This window comes from Struthio camelus, chromosome 5, assembly GCF_040807025.1.
Source record: "Struthio camelus isolate bStrCam1 chromosome 5, bStrCam1.hap1, whole genome shotgun sequence".
Classification (NCBI taxonomy): Eukaryota; Metazoa; Chordata; class Aves; order Struthioniformes; family Struthionidae; genus Struthio; species Struthio camelus.
Genome location: NC_090946.1, coordinates 25,844,835 through 25,869,215, shown reverse-complemented (window position 1 = coordinate 25,869,215; position 24,381 = coordinate 25,844,835). Strand labels below are relative to the sequence as shown.

General features: G+C 36.3%; 1 protein-coding gene across 8 annotated transcripts in view; it reads left to right on the top strand.

Annotated features, from left to right (window-relative positions):
* The window catches only part of PPFIBP2 (PPFIA binding protein 2), a 108,798-nt gene that overhangs the window by 5,559 nt on the left and 78,858 nt on the right, over positions 1 to 24,381 (top strand). For all 8 annotated transcript variants that reach the window (XM_068945169.1, XM_068945170.1, XM_068945168.1 and 5 more), the window contains exon 2: positions 14,021 to 14,115. In XM_068945169.1, coding sequence (XP_068801270.1) covers positions 14,052 to 14,115 — 64 coding nt within the window. In that variant the 5' untranslated portion in view covers positions 14,021 to 14,051. The remainder of the gene's footprint in view (positions 1 to 14,020; positions 14,116 to 24,381) is intronic.

Below are 24,381 nucleotides of genomic sequence, written 5' to 3'. Positions count from 1 at the left end.
GATAGTGACCATATAGAATGTGAGAGAAAACATGCCTGGGATGGTAAATGATGAATCTGACTTTAAGAAAGCTGCAATGACAGAGCATGGATTGTTGATTGTCTTTTGCAGATCACCCAGGGACATGGCGCTAAGTTGATAATGGTTGCCTGAAGTAGAGGTAAACTCGCTGAAAACAAATCAGCAGGCCTGATTTTCTTCTAGCAAAATGTAGAATTAGGCTGGAGGGGTAGAATGAGTTTGAAGACTTAAAGTCAAGACGTTCTGCATGGCAAGGGAAAGAGAGGTCCAAAGCCTGCCTCTGTTTCAAGTAGTTGCTTATCTGTAACCTTAAATGCTGAATGTGAGTCTTATTTTCATCAGAGCAGTGATATAAGGTATATGAATATTCATAGAGAATGATTCACTTGCTAACTGTGTCTTCATACTCTTAAGATCAACAGAGTGTATGCCAATTAAAGTAATTGCTACAGGAAAATCTAAGTTGCTGAATTTCAATATGAATTTCAAGCACTGCCAGTATTGGAACTGGTGTTTTACTTTATCCCCTTCTGAAAACAAATCTGGTTGGTCTCCAAATTAAGAGATAATTCAGCTGGGGTTCCCTTCTTGTGTCTGTCTGTACAGACACAAGATACAGTTCATACAAAGATACAGTTTTATTTCCCATTTGCACAGATTTCTACCCAAAGTTTATCTCAGAACTCTTAGTTTGTCAGGGGAAAATATTTGCCCAAGGGTCCTCGGAACACAATGAATCATAGTCTTATTCCAGTACAGTGCAGATGGTAGCATCTACTTTAAAAATACATAATCAGAACATCTTATTCTAATGACTTTGCAGTAAGAGTTAGAGTTCAGATTCTATGATGATCATAAACCAACGTGTGTTTGGGAGCTGACTGGATTTTAAAGCTTTCTCCAGCAAAGACCTTGGAGAGGTAAATCCAATATCTTAAACAGATAAGAGACCAGCACTAAGCATCCTGGGAAGATAAAGTTTCTGCATTTCACTAGGTGGTATTCGTTGTGCACAGTATTAGGTGGGAATTGTATTATGATTTTTTTATAAGACTTTTCCATCCTTTACTTAAAATGTAATATTACCCCAGAGTTCATAATGACATTTGTTTTAAATCATTTCTGTAGTATATATTCAGTGCGTTGGTGACATTTCAGCCTGTGATAAGCTGTACTATCGGTAACCAGCTTTTACAGTACTTCCATGTGCTTCATATAATGGTTCTCATTGAGTATAAGGGGATGTTTTCATGATACAGTTAATAGGAGGTCTTACCTGAAATTTAGTGTTAATTCTGTTCCTTTCCTTCATGCAGGAAAACCTCTTTATCAGGCTTTTATGCCTGACCTCAAATATAAAGTTAGAATTTGGGCTTTGGTGTAGTTATGATTGTAACCTCTATATGCGCTTTGCAGTGAGAGTGTAAGCGAAAAATTGCATAAACATGGGTCATCTCTCACTGATCTTGCCGTTACTCTCTCAACGGTTCCAAGAGCAGATTTATGATCACACCATAGACTAGCAGAAAAGATGGTAAAATAAATCACCAGATCCTGAAATGTGCCCAGGCGTGAATTCTCAACTGCAGAAGCAGTGAGACTGTAGGTCACGTGGGAAGAGCTGTAAGCCAGGTACTCAGACATAGATCCCAGCTACTCTTGTTAACTGTGCATTAAATGTGCTTACTGCCGGGGGCAGAAGGGGAGACAGAAACTAGCTAGAAATAAAATACATGTGTAACATGCAAGTGTTATGTTTGCAAAGTGCTATGCAACCTAATTATGCTTTTTGAGATTTTAGGGGGAGTTATGTGGATGGGTAGTGGGGTCTCTATAAACATTTTTTGTAAGATGTAATAATTTGACATTAAACTTTACATTTTTGTAAAATATAATGATTTTACTTCAAATAATTATTTCAAGAAGGGAATAAGTACAAATATTAACATTATATGTGAAGTTACTTATATGGACATATATGGCATAGTCTGATTGTAAAATATCAATGAAAGCAAGATATGTAGTTCTCTTAAATAATGTGTTAATTGCTTCTGGGAAAAAAAGGATCAAAAATAATTAAGCAAATGATTTGACTTTATTTCCTGAAAGTAGTCTTCCTTATTTTCATAAAGAAAAGTACATATACAAAATATTTTGGTGTTAATACGGATTATATTAAACCTGAAAATCTCAGAACCATAAACATAAATGATTAGTTAAATGTTTTTGCACTGTTGCATATTGTTTCTTTAATGAAGAATTAAAATCTCCTTCAGTGTAGGAAGCTGAATGTATGCAAAGTAGTAATCTTACATGAAACAGCAAAGAACAATTTATAGTCTGATTTGTCAAACTTCAGATGTGGAAAAGGGATGGTAATAGAACCTTTTGTTACTAGAAGAAAGGAGAGTTGTTAAGTTGTTGTGCAAGGAAAAAAATCTGTTCTGGCCTGCACTGCAGAACACTTGGTAGTATGTTGTGAAAAGTATTTAATAGTCTGCAACAGTTACCTGTACTTTGTCCACTGCATGCTGCATTTCCTAATAGTTGTAAACTAGGCTAAAGATTAGGAAAGTGTTACAAAAATTGTGATCGTAATCTATTTTGCTTTGTTTGTACTGGGTAATTAAGAAATTTAGTAGCACTTTCAGTTTGGCTTCTGGATTGTGAAGTCTAGCTTGTGTTCACTTCACATAAGAATAAACTGCTTCCAAAAGGAAGGATTGTAGGAGTAAGATTGCATTTATTTAGCATGGGGGGAGAGGAGGTTGTGTTTAAAGTGGTGGGTTTTTTTTGTTTTTTTGTTTGGTGCAAGAAGGAATTCATGCTGTAGAACCTGGTTTGGATTCACTAGTCATTGTTAATCTTTGATTTAATCAGAGGTTTGGAATATCCGAGGGTTAGTAGAGAAGAATGGGACTAGCAGCTGCTCACTTCCTTTGAAAATCCAGATTTGTGTGCTTGGAAGCAGAGGTTCCAAATGAGTTGAGACTGATTAAACTGTGATGCTAGATAGGCTGCATGTAAGTATCATTTTCACAGCAAATGGTTTTCATTTGCTTTGGTACTGTACTGTTTTTGTCATGGAGCTAAACTATCACTTATCAGTAAGGACTACTAGAGGAGAAATAATTTCATCATGACAGGGCGGTGGTTTAGTATTTGTTAACATAAACTCATTTTTTTCATGTGGCAAAAAGCTGGATATATTTTTCAGAATTAAAACTCTCATATCTCCACTTGGAGGTCTTTGAGGCATCTTTAAAAACAATCAACTAAATCTTTCTTAAATATATTAGCAAATCAGGTTTTACTTACAAATTTAGTTTAAAAGTCTAACCTTGTCATGGTCACTGATATGAGAGCAGACTTTGAACCAGTTTCTGCAAAATGAAATAAACTCAATCTGAAGAAACTGACAGTGAACTCTGATTTCCTTTGTATCCTGTACTAGAAGGAGCACTTAGTTAATTCCATCCAGTGGATGGTATATTCAGTCTTTTTTCTGCTATTTTTGATTTTAGGCACTGTCCATTGGCTGCAGATATAAGAAGCTTGTGAAAAGCTTGTCGTCATCAGCTGATAGCTGTTAAGGATAGCTATTAAGGGTGTTGCAAGCTCATTAACATGAAATCATTTAATTTTGTGGTCTTTTTACTGAATAGGTCCCTATAGAGGCATTGTAGTTAAGCAATAAAATATGTGATTAAGTTATTACCTTAAGAAACTCCATAGGTTTATTTGCAGTAGGACCAAGTACGAGTGGTAAACCTTTCATACAGTTCTGAGAAGGTGCTCTGAGTTTCAAGATCAAGTACTCTTGAAGTGAGACAGGATGCCTAAGAGCCTGACGCTAAGTGTTCCCTCAGGTATCGTTACTGTTTGGGACTGTAGCTCTGTACTTGAGGACTTCTGGCCATGCTGTAATGACATTCAGACCCTTTAAAGTAATGCAAGAATTCTGTTTCATGTATTTTCTATGTCAGTGCAAAGTGTTTTTTTTTTTTAATCTGTTTACTTCAGAGCCAGTAAAATTTGATTAACTTAATAACAATGTATTGCTTCATATACAATTATACTGTAGCATTTGCTTTAACAACCGCAATTTTTCAGTTTGTTTCAATCTTAGGAAAGAATTTTTGGTAGGATTGGAAGTAACATAGTAGCACAGATTTTAGTGTGGGCTTTAATTTATCAATACATTTTGGTCATTGCTCTTTGCCTTCACAAATTCAATTTTCAAAATACTTTTCTTACTAAAACAATGAAGAACGCTAACTTCAAATCATGTGGCTTCTCTCTTTGCAAAGAGTAGGTCAATTGTTATACAGTGTTGTGATTCTGAGTCTGTACTGAAAATGGAAGAGAAATTTCTGCTCTGACCACGTTAAGAATTCTGAGAGTGCTTAGAGCAGAATAGTTAGCAGAGCTTTTGCTACTATGCCGCCTTGACCCGTCGTGACAAACATGCAGGCTTGTGGAGCTGTGCTATCAGTAGCACTACCATGAAAGACCTGCCTAAAAAGGTCATTTTTTTTAAAGTAGGTAAAATGGAGCTTTGCAAGTAGAATAGAATTCAAAAATCAAAGAACCTGCAAGATGTCGTGACTTCTGTTGCCAAAAGAGGATTTGTCTGTTGTTTAATTTTACCTTTTTGAACAGCTAATTGACTTGGAAAGTGTTGAGCTATGCTTCCAAGAAGAGAGAGAGGGAATAGTAGAATGATACAATGAGAAAATAGTTAAGTTCATGAATATGCTTCTTAACTAAAATAGATATTCTATGTTACCTCCACTGAGGCAATGAAATTGGAGAGCAGGGAGGTAGCTGTATAAACATTGAAAGCCTGGAGGCTGTTTCCATTAGTTTTCACATGTACAAATCTTAAATGAGATGCGTTTATTGAAGAGTCTTTTGCCATTAAGTCATTCTCAAACTCTGAACAGTTTGTACTGTTTTGTGTATCAGAAAGGATTTCTCTAGATTTGTTTTTAGTTAAGTATTTTAATTAACTACTTACAAGTGTCTTACTGTTCATGTTTAACTTGTGTGTGTTCATTAGAATGGTTGAATTCCTATTTTGTATGCCGTAAAAGAAATAGGAATTTGCAGTAAGAAGAGAACGTACCCCATTGATGAACCAATATGCAGCTAATGTCCTGAAGTTAGAATGTAAATATGCATATAAAAAAGGGAAGCATAATGAATTTATGAATGGGTCTGTTTCTAGGTCCAGCTCTTGCATTCTCTTTGTGCTGAGAATGGCATTTTTTGATTCGCAAAACTTCCAAAAGCTTTCTGGATGAAATGTGGTGATAAACCCGTAAGCCAAAATGAATAACCTGGAGTATGATAGCTATGGAAATTCATACATGAAACCTGTTTTACTGAGCAATTAGTCTCTTTCAGCAAGCAATGTATATACTTTTTAAGTTTTGCAAATACAAATAGACAGGCATTCCTATGCATGGAACTGTAGTTATTCATTTTCTTGCTTAGTCTGGTATATCTTGCATATTTTACAAGGAAAAATTAAACTTGATTTGATTTGCCGTTTATGACATGATTTAACACTGAAATTTGGTTCATTTAATTTACACTTGATAGTCTGGTTTATTAGAAATGGGTTAGTTAAGAGAATTCTTCCATTAACCTGAACTATGGTGTTTTTCAAGTCACATTTATTTCTCCGGCATTAGAGTTTACATCTATAAAATGTTACATGTAAGTTATGTTTTTCTGTGAGGTACCCTTTGGGTCTGACAAAAGAAGTGTCACATAGTAGTTAAGAGTTTCATATTTACTAAGATCACTTGTCTAAAAGTTAAACTGCATGTTCAGCTCCCTTCCAGTGAGGAGAAATATTGCAAGACTGAATTGATCAGCTTAGTCTGACGTGATTCTATATTGACTGATGTGACAATTTGTAATCTTTTCTTTAAGAAAAGAAAAAGGATATGGAGTCAAATGTAATTAGCAGGTCACTGTTACTTTTGAGCTATTTTGCATGGAATTTTAAAAGCTTTTATTTCAAAGTGTTGTGTGTAATCGTTATCTTCAATCACTTCAGCCATCCAAGTTTTCATTAAAATAACTTTTAAATGTGTAATTATCTGTTACACTCATGGAGTGCTAGATGGTTTATCTGTTAAACCTTACTATGATTTCCATCTGCATAGAACTGAGAGTAAGTGCCTTGAAATGGTTGGCAGATACAGCTTGGTGGGCTTTGTGGTTGGTAAGAATGTGAGAATGCCTAGCTTGCTTGATGATGAAGGGTGCTATATATAACAGTAGACTTCCAAATTCTCTCTTGCATCTTGTGCCTTTGGATGCATTAGACTTGATTCAGGCAGCACGCTGGGTGCTACAGAGCTCTTCTGTAAAAATATAAGAAGAGTGCTCAAAACTGGATATGTAGTTACATGAAGTTCACTTATTGCAGTGTGGCAGTAGAGCAGGACACATTAACAACATGCATAGATGAGAGTGAAATAGGAAAGCTAACCGCTTGAGTGGGTCTTCAGTGTGGCTCATGCTATTAAGATCCTTTCCTAGCTAAACAGGTTTTCTTGTGAGCAAATAACAGCTTTTTCATAGAACAAGTCATCAAAGAGACCTGTATATCTGGTCACATACTCGTTATGGGCTTCCTCTTGTTCCCTCTCAAATCAGCTGCTGTTTTCAGTGGGGGTGTAAATGGGCTCTTAATCTATCTCTAGTCATCTTGGTATTCATATTTCTGCCAGAGCGCAATGGAAAAACAAGAATAAAGGATGTCACATTTTTCTTACCAGCTGTAATAACATTTCTTCAGCTGGGAGATACTACAAGTTTCTTTCACCTCTGCAAAATTTAAAAATATAGAATGTTTCTTTTGGATGTCAAGCTACTTATTTGTATCTGTCTTGCAACATTGCCGTGTATAATGCTTTCTCTTGAAATTAGTATATGGGGTTTATCATTTAAGTACAGAAAGTCAATATGATAGCAGAATATACCATTCTTTGATTTTAGAGATAAGCTATGGTAAAATGTCTGATTTGGCTACTTCCTTACTTGTCCAAATTCTGCAGGGAGTAAGGTATTCCACATTCTGAATAAAGGAGAAGCAAAATCAACAAACGTGTCATTTTAGATGAGGATTTAATTTGCCATGGAGAATTTTTACCTTTTGGTTATAAAAATTCTGTAGTCAAAGAAAGGGAACAACCTGAAGACTTCGGTGATGTGATGAGTGGTGTGGGATATGGTACTTTTAGTAGTGACCCATTTGTTGTTTCTAGTTTGAATGTTTTAATCCAGGCAGGTTCACTTGTGTTGAGTTTGCTGCTTCTGGTAGAATTGTATCTTTTCTCCTTGTTTCCCACAGACACTTTCCTCGAAATAGCTACTAAGGCTGAAATTCATGCAGAAGTACGTGATGTGATCAGTTCCTGTTAGTGTGAATTAATTATGTTTGTGTTCCCAGATGCAGGGTGGGTGATATTGGAAGCATCACTAGGCTGGTTTAATTATTTACAAATTGCTGCACAAAAAGTTTCACTGATGGGCAAGAAAGAAAGGTAAATCAGGAGACTGATCACCCTATACCTGCATTGCACTAAACATGATTGGAGACAGAGCACTGGGCCAGGCAGACTTTTAGTCTGAGCCAGCATGACTGTTCTTACAGCAACAGAGGTTCCAAAAACACATAGCCATTCTCTGCTTCTCTGAGATTTTGATGGACACCTGTCTAGATTATGCTACAATAATACATAAAAGCAGAAGCACTAGGACAAAGGGCTCTATGGGTTCTACAGACTAAGCCAGTTGGTTAGAGTGTCTGCTCTTTGATGTTGGCAAAGCAGCTGATTTTAAAAATAGTCCTCTGTGCACATAGAGGAAGGGAAGGAAATAGACACTGTGGGCAGACTTAAAGATCAGGCCTCCATACACTTCTTTGAGGCATCAGGTCTTCTGGCCCTGTCTTAGCATTGGCAGCTTTCAATTAAACAGCTATATTTTCAGACTAATAATCAAAACAGCACCTGCGTAAATCACACCACATTTAAAAGCAAGCTCTCCATTTCATAGTGCTCATATACGCTTCTGTAGCCCTAGTGGGATTTATGCACATGCACTTATTTACTTAATAAATTCATTAGCAAATGCTTATTCTGCTAAATTAGTTTCATAACAGCTTAGTAGGTTAAAAGAACAATCTCTATTTATACGACTTACTGAAATGCAGGAAGGCAAGCAGATACTGAACATTAGGGTTTGACCTGATCTGCTTGGTTTGTCATGGCCAGGCTGAGAAGCCTCTGCTCCAGAGAGATTTTAAAAAGCCTATTCTTATGACCCATAAGAAATTTTTCTCTTGATTCCCAAGGATTAAAAACTGGATTTTTGTTGTTGTGTTTCATTTTCAGTTTGTCTGAAATCTTAGGATTTTCAGAGAGTGTAGCTTTGAATCTTTTTGCTAATCCCATATAACTAATCTCTGAATTTCTTTCAAGGTCTTATCTTCTGTTATACCCTATGACAAAGAGTTCATGCATTAGTTCTTTATTTACTTTTATTACCATTTCTCACCTTCCAATTTACTAGAGCAACAATTTACTTTCATAGTATCATTCTTTATATCATTTCTCAGCTTAAACTTACCAACTCTTGCAATCTTTAGATTTTCTTCTTTTTTTACAGGCATAGGTTCTGGAATTAAGTGACTTTATGAGACTTACCTAAAGTGTTAGCCTTCGTGAGAGAAAACTTGAAGTTATGACCTTGAAATTAGTGAATATCTTAGATCAGAAGGGAAAGAAAAAATTTAAATGTCATGATTTTGTGGGGCCTAACTTTTTTTTGTTACAATATTTTATGGCTAAATGTGAACTGTAGTACCAGGTCTGAACTTCTGTAAACTATTCACCTTTGCATTTATCTTAAGACCAGAAATATTCATGTTTTGGTTCAGAAACTTTCCTCTCATATATTTTAGCATGCTTGCTTTACTCATTTGAACTTTAAATCCAAAGCATTGATTCATTGTATTGCTTTGAAATTTTAGTTAGCTAGAAATTTGACTAGCTCAACGACAACTGAACTAAAATAATTTTTCCCAATTAGTGTAGTAATGCATAATGCAATTTTGGTTTTAAGATTTGCAAAATCAGAAATTACAGAATTTCCCTTGTTAATGTGTATAATGGAAATCAAGGCTTTTGTTTATGAATATACATACATATATATACAGCCTTAACCAATTTTTGATTGCTTGAGGACCTGAATGAAGGATTTTGTGTATCCGATAGCAAATGTAAAATTAAATTATGAAGTGCTTTTTAAAGTTTTTATGAACCATTTTGTATACATACATACATGTAAAAATAATGCTTAAGGAGTAAACGACTTTCTCTGGTTGATAAAACTGCTGTAGAGAGGAGCTGAAGAAACCTCACTTTACACATGCCATTCTGTCAGCGTCAGCTTTTATACTTAAGGATGAGACTTGGTACAAACATGAGTCAGGAAATTCAGTTATGGTACCAATAGCAACTGTAACTTAATATCCATGGGTCCTGTGGAGGAGTTACTCTGAGGGCATTTGTACTTCTGAAGTATCATAAACTATCAGCCAAAGCACTTACTGTTTTTTTAAGGGTGCTTTTTTCTTATTTTTTTCTCCTTCTAAAAGAGTCAATTTCAGACTCAAATTTGCATATCTAATGGGTCTATTTTTGAAAATAGATATTTGCCTTCATGATTTTCCTATCAGATCTCAGTAAATTTAAATGCATTTGGTTCCCATCATATTTTTATTGAAATTATTTAGTAAAATATGTTTAAGTGGCATAGTTTTTTCCACTTGTGACTAACTTTTATCTGTAGCACAGAACCTGGTGGTTCTACAATGTCAGGATAATACCGAGGTACCAGGGTATGTTAGTTTTATAGAACATTTCCAACATGAGGCAATGTACTAACTCTGCCTAAGGATGGGGACATATGGGGACTTACAGCAATATGTTGACTAGAAACTTTCCCAGTTCTTCTGCCACTTCCAGATGGTTCAGCTTCAGGTCTCTGTGCAGTTTTCGGTAGTCTGCATTTCTTTCTAGTGGGTGTGGGTAGGTTTGGGGTGTTTTGATTGCTGTTTTCAGCAGAGGGATTTTTTCCCCTCTGTAGTAGACGCCTTACGCTTTCTAAATGAACTCTCTAGTTGAAAAATATCTTTTATTTATTCCTGTTGCTCTTAAAAAATTCTGTAGTGTTGTTGTTTTTTTATTTATTATCTAAATGGTAATAAATAGGTGGAAGGGTAAATAGAACCTTTCCTCTGGCTTAATTAAGCATATGAGAAGGAAGTAGAGAAAGTAGTGTCTATATTAACAAATAAATGAAATAAGATTTCTGGCTGGATAGCCCTGAATGATGCTATATAAGTAGTGTTCCTTAGGCTGTCATTCTAGTCATCATCTGAAATTCTTCCATTTCTAGCAGCTGCAGATGGTTATTTAGGTCTGAGAATTAACTTGATTAGAGATGTATGCCAGTTTTAAAAAGATCAGTGTCCAAATATGTATTTTTAACTCTTATATTTGATGATGTCTTACGAATTCCTGAGCCAGGTTAGAGAGATGAATTAGCAATTGTGGGCCTGTGGGGTGACTGCATACAGCGCAGCATATGGCTGAGGGAGAGACAAGGTGGGAAATATTGGGGGTGGGAATCGTGCCTATTTCTTCATTCCACCTTAGGAGTCGTCTTGCAGTTTACAAAACCATGGGGGACTTCTGAAGCTTTGTCAAGGCACTTAATATGTCCTTACACCATTAGGTACAAAGCAGTGTGATATTTAGAACTGGAATCTTTAAAACAGTTTACAAATATGTATTTATTCATCCCAGAAAGATAGGTGGTGGCATTTAACTATTAGCTATATCTTTTTACTGTGAGAGAAGACTGAGGGCCACCCAAAGCATTGAATATTAAGGCAAGACCTGGGTTTCAAGACTTGAGTTCCTAGCACAAACTACACCCCTCTCCATAACTGATAACATTGGCAACCTTATTATTAGAAGCAACTTTGAAAAACATCTGACTCAAGAGTTGCCTAAACGCTCATATTCTTATCTCTGGACAGCTGCTGGCTCAGGGCAGCCATGAAAAATTCAGACTTAGTTTTCATAGCCATGACAAGCCTTAATTATCTTGCTCGTAGTGAATATGCTTATTAAATATTATGTTCTGTTGGCACAGTAAGCTATAGCTTTACATAAGGAAAATAGGTTAAGGAATTTTGCAAGGGATATTGACTGCAAGCACAACAGTTCTAGCAGAAATTGTTCTTCACTGTATTTGAAATGCAAATCTTAGATTAGGGTTTATAGGGTAAAACTAGCTGAGTAAAATACATTTAGGGCATTCAAACTAGTTTGCTCTGCACTTCCTGGAAGATCTTATTACATAGGTAATTATAACAAACTGGGTTGTTATATCTTTCTCTGTGGGTTGGGTTCTAAGTTATGAGCATGTGGCTTACGTCTTTTAACGTCTTTAGACTTACATCTACTCAACAGTAAAACTTTCGCTATTAACAATGAGTATTTTTTACTGATTGGGGAAAAGTATATTCTTCTCTCCTTAGGGACCTGAAAAGGTGAGTTAATTGGTTCCTGTATTTTTCTATTATAAATTGATCTGGTATGAAAGTTAGAATATTTAATATTAATGCTAATATTAAAGCTTTTACTTTAGTATTAATGATAAAGAAGCTTTTTCGGGTTTTTTAAAGACTAAACAAAAACTGCTTTTCAAAATATGTTTTTTACACATGCAGATAAATCATGGTGTTTTGCATCTGTTGATGTCACTCAAGAAACAAAAACAAAAAGAATCACAATTTAAAAGCCAGCAAATATACATATTGGTTTTGTGGCATTCACAGTGCTTTGGGAGTGATACAGGTATCTGGCTATTTAAAAACAAACAAACAAACAAAAAAAACCTGTAACTGCAGATACCTCTACAGAACTAGATCAGAAATGGTAACTGAAATGTTATGGGATCTAAGAAGCTGTTTCCAGCTTCCATTATTGCTAACAGTCAAACTGGAAGAAGGGAGTGTCTGGGAAAATAAGACTTGCCTGAAGCTCATGCACAACAGGTCTGTCTAGAAAAAGATGTTAAGCAAGTAATATTACATTATTACTCTGGAGCAAAGCACTTCACATGATTTCTTAATAAAAGTATTGTTTGACCAGCCGGTTTTACTCTAGCTTGATTCAGTTAAGCAGCAAATATACTGTGTATGTGGGACAGAAGGTGGGGAGGAGTGTAGAGGTTGGGAGGAGATAGGAGACTTAGAGTTGGTGACGTTTTTCAACAAAATATTTCTTCTGTTTCATGTCAAGATCTTGGTTGAAAGTTTTACTGTTACCAAAATGTCAAGTTTGTAATGTAATAATCCAATATTTTCTGTAGCTTTTCCACTGTAGATAGTCAAATGCTTTACCTGAAGTTTAAAAGAACGGTAGTCCTGCATTTCTTTTTAATAATAAATGTGAATTGCTGTAGCTGCATTAGGCAAACAGAGCAAAATCTTGCAATGCAAATAAGAGCATGCAGTGCCACCTGGCAATATAAACTCTGTTATTTCTAATATTTTTCGCTCTTTTCTTCCTTCTAATCTTGAGCCGGCCTACTGTCCTGATTGCCCAACACAGAGGGCAGCTGTAGGTCTCTGGGGGAGTAGATCTTTTTTGCCACATAAACTAAAGGATCAAGGTAGACTAGGTGCATCTTTGGCAGCTACTTATTGTAGGTGGATTTCCCCTTCCTGCAGTGATTGTTGCCAGTTATGATTGCTTTGAACTAGGAGGAATTTTGCTGAGAAGGAGGATCAGGTGTCTCTAATGTGTTTAGTGAATCCGTTAAGCTACTGGAATGTAAATGTGACAAGAGAAGATAGAAACCTACCAAAATCAACAAATTGAACCAGTGGTCAAAAGAAATGTCTTGAAAGTATGGATCATGTATAAGCGTTCTGAAATTTTAACTTTATGGCAGCTGACTTAATGATTTGCAAGGTTATTCAGTCTGAACATAATTTGTGGTATTTCTAGTACTGTTAAATAAAACATTTGAGGCAGCTGCTATAAAGATTAGATGCGTTTTGGGGAATCTAATTACATTTAGCATTGTCTACACTTAAATTACTATTTTGACAGAAAAGAAGCGATTAAAAACAAGCCTTCATTTACATTAATCTTTGCCTTGGGTGACACTGAAGACTTTTCTTCTGTTTTCTAATATGACGTTCTTGTATTGCTCTTCACCTCTATTTGATCTGAAGCTAAATAATGGCTTACCCTTTATGGCAAACTATGGTTTGTCATGGCAGAGCTGAAGTTAGAAAGCAATTAGAAAGTAATTCTGACTTGCATTCCTGCATCTATCCCGCTAGATACTTTTGTTATATACATCGACCAGAAGGGCACAGGACATGTAACTTACTGATAACACAGAGGTTATTAATGAATGAAATTTCTCTGTGTCTTTGTAAATATTTCACCAGCGCCATGGAGAAGAGCCTGTGCCTTAGGATTCTTGATTTGTGAAAAAAGCAAATCATTTTGATTTGTTAGTTTAAGGAAAAAAAATCCATTGTATTTGGCTTATTACTGAGTTTCAGCATTTCTCAGGGTTTTCCCACAGTGGAGAAGGCTGAAATGAAATGAACTTTCAATTTAGAAAATTCTGCTTAAGAATGAGGTGTACATGAATTCCTGACTTCCAGTGTGTTTGAGATTTCTTTTTTTATGTTTCCATTTGCATTTGCTGACTTTAAAATCTTGTTAGTCAAAAATTCAAAATTAATATGTATTAGGCTATATTTTTGCTAGGTGGACTTTTGCTTGCATGGCTTATTTTACAGTGTAACAGTGAAATAGATTTTCTATCGAGTCTGATTTTAGTATGATACATATGCTTTCATCTGTCTTTTCTGTAGGAAGAGTAAAGGTCTGAACAAATCGTAGACCATGGCGTCTGACGCTAGTCATATGCTTGAAGCAGCTTTGGAGCAGATGGACGACATCATTGCAGGTATAATAAAGCTTTATTTTGTATCCATCTCCTTTGGGATCTAACCATGTTAGTGTTTTGTCCCTCCTACAATTTTCCTACAGTTTTGTTTCTTATTGTTTTTTCTCAAATTGTCACTTCCTCTGCAACAGACAAATTTCTATGGTTTTTACTAAGACTGCAGCATCTCCTTAGCTGGAAGTCATTTATCCAAACGTATACGTACGTATATATGTGTGTTTATGTATACATACACACATGTGTATACACTCTCTCACACGCGCGTGTGCATACACACACACAGATATATATATATATATAATATAAAAAAAATAATAGCTATGCTATTATCCTCATGTCCTAATGAGTTAGAATGTATAATTCTCCCTGATGGCATTCTTCCCCAGCAGTGGAACTATGAATTTCTTTTTCCACAAATGTATGCTGGAAAGGGATAAGATGCAAGACACAATTTGCTGTCTTTTGGTGCTCTCATGATATAGCAATTAAAAATCTCTTCTCTTAGTATTCTAGCATCCAAGATGAGGAGTTGATCTTTGTGGTTAGGGCTCAGTAGCCTTAGGATTTGTGTCAACACATCTGAAGATGCTGAAGATGCAACACATCTGCTGAAGAAGATATCATCAGCCTCTTTCTGCTGCAGTTCTGACTTGTTTTCTAGTAAAGCTTACCCTCTGAAGGCTAATAAGGAGCTTCAAATATTAGCATCTGACCAGCCATAAGTAGTCAGGAAGTCTATATCTAGGAAGTTTAGTTTAAAGAATGTTGAGATTTTTTTTTCAGATCCATATATGAATATTCACTTTATTATAAATGTGCAAACCTTAACGCATACCATAAGATGAAAGTATAAAAAAATGAAACAAATATGAACGTGGTAGATATAATTCCAGAAATGACTTCTCACACAAGCAAAACAAGTTCTAGGCAAATAGGCAAGTTTAGGAATGTGTTTTCTTCTCCTTTCTTTTTCCGAAAACCCCTTTTTCAAACAAGGTTTTAGCCAGTAGAAGTTGTTTGGGATTTTATTTTCTCACCTGTTGAACTATAAAACATGTAAACAGATTCTCAGGGAAAGCACTCTTCTTCCTTCAGATTGCAAACAAAGAAGAAGAAAAGTAAGTTCCAAACGATAGTTCAGAAATTAGTGATAATTTCTCAGCCATCTCATATCTAGGAGGGTAATCCTGGGTAAAGTGACACAGAAGCCCTTATCCCTTTCATTATGATGTTGAGCCTGTGCTCCTAAATCACTTGGGTATGTCTGAAAATTTTTACTCTATATCTCCCTTCTTTGATCTGTACACAACCCAGCACGCAGTGGTAGTAGCATCAGCGCATACATATATCTTCTATTATTTAGAGGAAAAAAAGCAAGCAAGAAAGAGACATATCAGATTATAAATGGATTTTCTTTCAGTGGTTGTCAGAGGTTTTTTGTATGCCTTCTTTCTAGGGAAGGGATTAGAAGACTTGTCTTTTTTTTTGAGGATTTTCAGGTTTGTCATTCCATAGGATTTCATCTCCTTCATTCATTTGTATTAGTAGAACATGCTTCCAACTTATCTGAAATTATCTAGTATTTCCTCTTATGAGCTTTAGGTCATGTAAACAAATAGATCTGTCTCCTTGTTTATCTGAGCAGCACTATTTTGTTTAGAAAATGTTTTAATTTTACATGAAGATGCCATTTCACACTCCTTTCCAAAAAGTTCAATAGAATATAAAACCTGGCATTTTTTCCACTAAGAGGGTAATACTACTCAGTGGCATCTTTCAGAAGTTCTGAAAGTGATTGTTGTGAAGCTAGTTCTGGGTAGAGTAATAGGTGTTTTCTGCTGGTTTTCTTTTGCAGAGGATTGAAAGATTGAAAGACACTGTCTCCCATCACATCCTCCTAGGTAAACTCAGGAAGTATGGGTTAGATGAGCGGACAGTGAGGTGGATTGAGAACTGGCTGGATGGCAGAGCTCAGAGGGTTGTTGTGATCAGTGGCACAGAGTCTAGTTGGAGGCCTGCAGCTAGCAGTGTCCCCCAGGGGTCAGTCCTGGGTCCAGTCTTGTTCAACGTATCCATCAATGTCCCTTCCTCAAGGTCAGAGTGCACCCTCAGCAAGTTTGCTGATGATACTAAACTGGGAGGAGTGGCTGACACACCAGAAGGCTGTGCTGCCATTCAGAGGGACCTGGACAGGCTGGAGAGCTGGGCGGAGAGGAACCTCCTGAAGTTCCACAAAGGCAAGTGCAAGGTCCTGCACCTAGGCAGGAATAACCCCCTGCAGGCACCAGTACAGGCTGGGGGTTGACCTGCTGGAAAGCAGCTCTGCAGAGAAGGACCTGGGAGTGCTGGTGGACAACAAGTTAAGCGTGAGCCAGCAAGGCGCCCTTGTGGCCAAGAAGGCCAATGGTCTCCTGGGGTGCGTTAGGCAGAGTGTTGCCAGCAGGTGGAGGGAGGTGATCCTGCCCCTCTCCTCAGCCCTGGGGAGGCCTCACCTCTCACCTGGAGTACTGTGTCCAGCTCTGGGCTCCCCAGTACAAGAGAGACATGGCACTGCTGGAGAGAGTCCAGTGGAGGGCTACAAAGATGATGAGGGGACTGGAGCCTCTCTCCTATGAAGAAAGGCTGCGAGAGCTGGGCCTGTTCAGCCTGGAGAAGAGAAGACTGAGGTGGGATCTCACCAATGTATACAAATATCTGAAGGGGGGGAGGGAGGGTTGTCAAGAGAATGAGGCCAGTCTCTTCTCTGTGGTGCCCAGTGACAGGACAAGAGGCAACATGCACAAACCGAGACACAGGAAGTTCCATCTGAATATGAGGAAAAAATTTACCGTGAGGGTGACGGAGCACAGGTTGCCCAGAGAGGTGGTGGAGTCTCCTTTGCTGGAGATATTCACAACCCGTCTGGATGTGATCCTGGGAAATATGCTCTAGAGGCTCCCCCTGCTTGAGCAGGGAGGTTGGACTAGGTGATCTCCAGAGGTCCCTTCCAACCTTGGCGATTCTGTGATTCTGTGATACAACTGGTTAAATGGAAATGTATGACTGACTAAGAAAAAACACACGCTTCTTCTAGTTTGATGCTAGAAAAATTGAGGTAGGCAAGCAGGCTTAAACACCCTTCCCCCTCCTTTTTCAGACTGTTTGTGCTCATAACTTTTTAGGATTTCATCTTGATCAATAAGAAATAGAATTAAATTGTTTCAGGCTGCCAAACAACATGACTTTCCTCACCTCCCCACTTAGTTGTGGCAGTTGTGGAGACAGTGATACAGAGAAACAAACCAAGTGATGTTAGAAATCTGCTGCGTCAATCAGCAGATTGCACATCTAGTTCATGATTGTTTTGTAGCTGTATTGATGTCTAAGCTCTAGAGCAAACAAAAAGGTTCAAGCACGTTAGTGGGTATATGGAGTGTTTCCATGGTGCATGAATAGGTCTTAAGAAAATTGGCAACCTCTTGAAGGGAGCTGACTTTGACTTCACGCTGCTTATGTCTTTAGTGTAACGTACACTGATGTTGAGTATAATCTGGAAAATAGACCTATATAAATGTATCTAAGGGGGAAAAAAACAAGATATTTTCCAGATAATGCAGTCTGTCAGGTCTCATCAATGTTAACTGGATAGTTTCTATATGATTTTAGAAATTTATATATATTTTTACTGATACAGATATATATTATATATAATATTACCTTATTCTTTCACTTGTTTCTAGTTACAAAATAAAGGAAAAGTTCAACTGGGTGGGAAAATTGTTTACTCTGTGTTTAATCATTTGTTTTCTATTCCTTGAAATAGAAAAGACATCTTAAGGCAGGATGACTAAGTCTATTCTGGTCATTCTCTTCTAACTAATGCTTCATGTGTTCCAGAACTCCCTCTTGCCTATTCTGGTATGATTGAGAGACAAAATATATCTGCTAGAGGCTATATTTGGATACTGGTTATTATCCCAATCTGCCTCAAATTGAGGAACACAGTAATTATCCAAGTTTGACTCTCTCTAATTCAATCCGGTAGGCTTTACACAATTTGGGGAGAGACTGGAAAATAGAATGTTTTGTTATCCCATAGGGAGAGAGAAGAAATGAAGTACGAAACTTCTTGCTTGTAAAGCAAGACTGAAAGTTTACTAACTGCAGATTTAGGTATACCACACTGTGAAATATTGGGGAAGTTATCTTTGCTGCTCTTAGAGTAGACTGGAAACAGAATAAATCAGCTGTTCAGAGCTTGTGCTATTTCAGTTCACTCTAGAGATATCTATGGTACCTAGATATACAGCGCTAAGCCAAACCTTTGCGGCTGTTGGAAATTTTTGTAGCTAATGGAAAAGATATTACCTTTTGAATGAGGTCTGAGTAGGTACTAGGAAGAGCTATGCTCTTCTCTTGAACTCAGAAACCTTTGCTCTAGGGTGTAAAATGAGCATTAATCTAATCACTATTATAGAGAACTGAAATGTCTTGAGGTATATAACCTCTGCTTTGGTTAGCTGGTGAAGTCTGAGTAGATATGTATGTATACACAAGCAAAAACAACCTCTGAAGGGCTGGAATTCTCTCTCTCCATAGTTTCTTATATTAGCTTGTGGTCTCATGCTTCTGTTCTTTAAGGTAAGAACTAGGTAAGAAAATACATATTAAAGGTAAGAACTAGGCAAGAAAATACATATTACAAATATTTAAGGATTTACAATTCCAATTTTAGCCTTCTGACTTTAAGTCTTGTCCCTGAGTCTAAATTTTAACAGAGCTAATGCATGTTTCTGGTTAGTCCAAATAAAAAGTCTTGCTGTAGACCAGCATCTCAGTGCAATACAAAATGTATTAGTGTTTAAACTGCATGAGAGTAGGATTGTCAAGCAAGATTAACAAATTGAATTTCATTGGGCTTGATTAAATTTGACAGCTAGGTCAGTGTTCCCAAGTCTTTTATGCTTCGGTACATCTGTACTGATAACCCACCCTCATAGCTATATAAATTAGTCATGCTGAATGATTAGCCTTATTTGGATGAAACTGCAAAAAAGCCTAATGTGATTGTCAATGAACATGACTTATCCATTAGCCAGCATGACTTGTACTCTAAACAGAGGCTTTCTCGAAAGAAAGCTCCCATACCTCAGATCTGTCTACACTTTCTTTACTTGAGGTGCTTAATTTCAGCATTGCCTCCTTCAGGGGTTTGGTCAAGTCATTACATTCTGCTTTCTTCAGCTTCTATGCCTTTATTTAAAAAATGTGCATTTCTATAGAACTACAGATTTTGAGTAATTCTTCTTTCTAATAAATCCTAAAGAATTAAATTTTCTTTTTACTTTTTGTTTATAGCAAACTCTTTCTCTCTGACAGCAGTCTGAAAATCTGTTATTTAATTTTGTGAATCATGGCAATAAATTTAAGATCTAAAAACTCCTATGGCATTATTATAGTCTGCTACAGCTCCAGAGTCTCTAACTTCAGCAGATGATCAGTGGAATTACTAAGTTTCCTTGTAACCTAAGTTCCTGCAATTATTACTTACTGGATCTTATTATTACTTATTGGGTCTGCACGGGTATATACTGACGTTTCACTATGAGTACTGAAAGATTCAAAAAGTTACTGTAAAGCTTGTCAAAAAGTTGTCCAAAAAGTATAATTGTTTAAATTCCTTTCCCTTGAGGGGCGGATTGTTCACATTCGGCTCATTGCCTTAGCTGTGTACCACAAATACAACTGCTCTCCACGCCTCTGCCAAAAATCAGAAGGCCTTTAGAGGAAATTATCCTTAAGAGATGCCCAGATTTTATTCAAGTTTAATATATTTTCTTCAGAGGATATATTTACTAGAACATGTGAGAGGACCTGATTGCTGCTGCTGCTGCTCTTCTGCTCCATCCTAATCTAAAAGAGTTCAAGATCTAGATCTATCCTATGTTACTGTGTGTTAGATTACTAAACTAGCTCTAGTTCCGTGATTAGATTTTTGGATTAAAAATTCAGGAGTGGAAAAAAAAAATTAAGACCCTTATTTGAGCCCCTTTGGACTTTATTTTTTGTGGAATATAGTTTTCGCTGAATTCCTACATAAATAATATGAAATCAAAGTATTTCATAGTGACCTCATGCTTTACCCTTGAGCAACGCATCCTTGCAGATGCGTATTTTTTTCAGAAAATAAAGCCTTATTTCACAGCTTTTTTTAAGTGAAGAAAATAGAATTTTCTGTTCTGCTTCATAAGAGATTGAAATTGTCCAGACCAGACAGATAGCACTTACTGCCGTTTTTGTGGTGTGTGTGCGTGCCTGTGGGAGTCTTATTTTAAATATGCACTGGGTGCCATGCAGCTGATGAGCCATACAAGCATCTTGTGACTGTGTAGAATGAATAGAGAATAGCCCTTACCTTTTCTTTTCAATCTGTATTTTTCCAGATGGTTTTATATTTTTATTACTTCTGTCCTATTCAGCGTTCATAGTATTTTCAAATTCAAAATTTTTTGTGTGTATAATTTTTTATAACTTGTAATACAGGGTTTTTTATAGAATTTTGTTTCAAGCACTGAATTGACAAAGATTATAGTTGAAATAATGATGATAGAAATGGAATAATTGAAATAATGAGCAATTTGTTTCTATATAGATCAGAGTAATTGAACACCAACAGCTGCAGTGGCTCAGTGATTAATTTTGTAGTTTGTATTATCTTTGTATTTTCTAAATGAATTGTAATTGTGTTAATAGACTAATTCAATTTACGATTAGTGTATTTCCTTTTTATTTTCTATTCACAGCCTACAAATAATTTAAGTTTTTTTCTGAACTTTCTGAGATAATATATCTATAGTACTTATTTTGCTCTTGCTAGGCTTTAATTAAGGTGAGCATTTGTGAAGTTGTACTATGAGATATAGTAGTGACTTTTTGAAGCCATTAGCTACAGCATATTTATACAGCAATAGAGACATGAAAAAGGAAATGAAAAAATAAATGACTTGAAATCAGATCTTTGATAGAGAAATATATAACTTCCTGTCATAATTACCAGAAAAATATGCATCAAGATCTTGTGAGAAAATGAGACAAAAATATTGACAAACAATCCTAGAAATAAAGAGAAAAAATGTAAAAAGTTAATCATAGTATTCATTAATTATAGTTCATGGTTAAAAATTTATCTTCATTTTATAACATTTCTTACAGCTTGTTTTGTGCTGATATTCAAGTTACTCAGCTTTTTAAAATAGCTAATTAGTTAATTCCATAACTGTTGTCAGCGATAACAGTTTTGTAGCATTTTAACGTCTCCTAAACCTTTAAAAAACTGCAGCAGTTCACTATCTTTCCTCTTATTCATGCCATAAGGCTTTTCGTATCAGCTGTCTGCAGTTTTTTTTTTTTTTTTTTTTACAAACATTCAAGACCTAACTGGTGTTTAACTGCACGTAGACGTGAATAACCATTTGATACTGTGTTTTGCAGGGGATGTACACGTTCTGTAGCCTTAAAGTTAAGACCTTGCATAGCTGCTCAGATGAAGTTTTCCTTTTTATTTTAAAAGGATATGAAGATCATGTCAACATGCATGATGATTGCACAGATTCAGCATTGTCTACTCGGTTCTTATTCAGGGTTGCCAGAGCAACCTGATCTTTGGAATTTCCTCAAAATTGAGTGCGTAACCTTGCAGAAGGTCATTCTAGCTATTTGGGCTACTGTCCCAAAAACATGCTTCCCATATTCTTACTATCCTAGGCATATTTTCTCACAAATAACGTGGTCTGATCACACCATAGGGAACCAAGAACTCCAGGATTCTGTTTGTAGTACTGATGAATTGCCTCTCTAAACAGGGCAATGCTACAAAATCTTACTGGGCTGATAAGCATTGATAAATTGTTTCCTATATACACTTCCTAATCTTTTTACCAAAGTAGGTGTTTAAAATTTTTATGTCATTTGAAGGTCAAATAGTGAATTACTGATCAACTTGATCTTTGACTTCCCTTGCATGTATTACATTACATTACATTTCCTTTCTAGTAAAACAATGGAATTAGATGTTTGTTTGAAAATAAGAGTTAAGACTAATTCAAAATTGAGAAATCTGTGCAAGCAAAATATGCCATTTTAAATTCTTTATCTCTGACTGGAGAGAAACAAGCCTGTCAATGTAAAACAACAGAAATAAAGTCAGGAACTAGATGCTCAAGTTCACCTACCAAATGTACAGTACTGCTTGTTGTGTATCCAAAAGAAAATCCCTACATCATAGGTATCTGTATTAACTTTTGGCATAACTGAACTTGAGGCAGAAATAGCATGTCCTGAGCATGTGACAAAGTTTGTTTCACAACTGTATCTACGATTCCTCCATATTTTGCTGCAGCTCTGTAGTTGAAGTTTGACATTCAGTAGTACAGCTTAAAATGACATTTATGGAGAAGTAATCTCTGCAATTAAATTCCTGTTATCGTAATGCATCTAAAAGTATTACTTTTCAAGAATACTTTCTTCGGAGGGATGTTGGAATCACTGTGCCATTGCTGGAGTGACAGAAATTGCCCATCAATACTTTAATATTAGTCTCTGCTATTAAATCTCCTTTCTACCTGCTATTCAAACTGGTAAAGACAATGTCCTGCAACTTGCCATTGAAAGTTTGGCTTGGGTAAGAGGCTGAATATGAGAGACTGAAATATGGCTTCAGAGTAAGATGATTTCAAATTCCACTGCCATTGCAGTGGCAAGTGATGGAAAAGAAATAGAAATGTAAGTAACTGTAGATACAGTATAGAGCAAAGAGAAGCATCTAAACCATGGTTGTAATCCTATAGAATCAAGAATCTGAGACGCACAGGCTCTTTCATGGTCTATAAGGTGTGATTTGTTCTCCAGTACATGAGTCACTCAGTTGTTTTTTAGGCTAGTAATCAGATTTCTAAGACTTTAGATTTAAGCAAGTTTTATCAAACACAGAATTTCTATAAATTAAGTTCAAAATCATAGCTTCTCTACTTTCTTTGGTTTGTAAAGCAATGAAACTAAGATTAAGAAATCTTTTTAAAGTGAGGCTAGCATAATTGTTATGAAACAACTTCTTTCCTCAGAAACTGAATGCTCTTATTCTTTTTGTGCTTCGAGAGATACATATTTTCATGAAACAGCATTCATGCTACCGGTAGTGGTTAATGCAAGCCATTCTGGGTTTTATACTGAAAGAATGTGTTTGTTAGCTCACAACATTGTTTTAATTAGGTTACTAGTTTCACAGGTAGAAATACCTATGGAAAAATGGTCTAGCAGAGAGAAAAGTGGTGCAAGTTGTTGCTGTCCTTAATAAAATGTGTTAATTTTGTTCTTCCTGTACAATGGAGATTGTGCCTCAAATATGGTACTGAGAACTGCGTTCTCCTACCCTTGGTGAACCTCAGCCATTGCTGCATAGTCTGTTCTCCTTTTTCTACCACCCGTAAGGCTGCTTGACTTGCAAGTGCATTTTGATGAGAGAGATCTTGTTGTTGCACATGTGTGTGTATATAGTACTTAATGTGCATAGATCACTGCTTAGGGCTTATGAGCATGTTAAAAGGAAAAGGTTGAGTAAATACATATATAATTTGCATATGAAATTATAGACAGGCCTTAAATTGTCTCGAAGAGTCCATGTGTGGCTGTTTATTAAAGCATTTTGAAAATCTTCTGAGCTACGTGAAACTTAAAGCTGTGTGTAATGCATCTCATCGTCATCATTAACATTTCTAGGGCTTCCTGCTGCTCCAGCTTAACAGTTTCTGTTCCCTGTAGTTAAGGATCTAAACACAGAGATTTGAGGAGAAGCTAATATGAGCTGTGATTCAAAATACAATATCTGTGATGTATTTTACATTGTGATGTAAGAAGAAAGGGTGGTGTGAGCTACCTCTTCATTCCATTGACAGAAGGCTTGGGAAGGAGAAGGCTGAATTGTGTCCCATTCAGGCTTTACTGCTACTTTACATAAATTTAAGGTTTTTTTAAGGCTATCTTCATGAGGAAAAGGGACTTGCACTTCAAAAGAAAATTTTGAAATCTTGGAGGAGAGAAGAAGAACTTGAATAACATGTACGCTCACTGAGTAAAAAACACAAATAAATAAATGAATCAGATGTTCTGTAGAAGTGTGGTGACTGACTGAACGGTTAGAGAAAATGTGTGGTTATGATTTTATTCTAACAGTGTTGGTGAGATACTAAAACTGTTATCTTTGAATATTTCAGCTTTATAGAAAGCCATCCT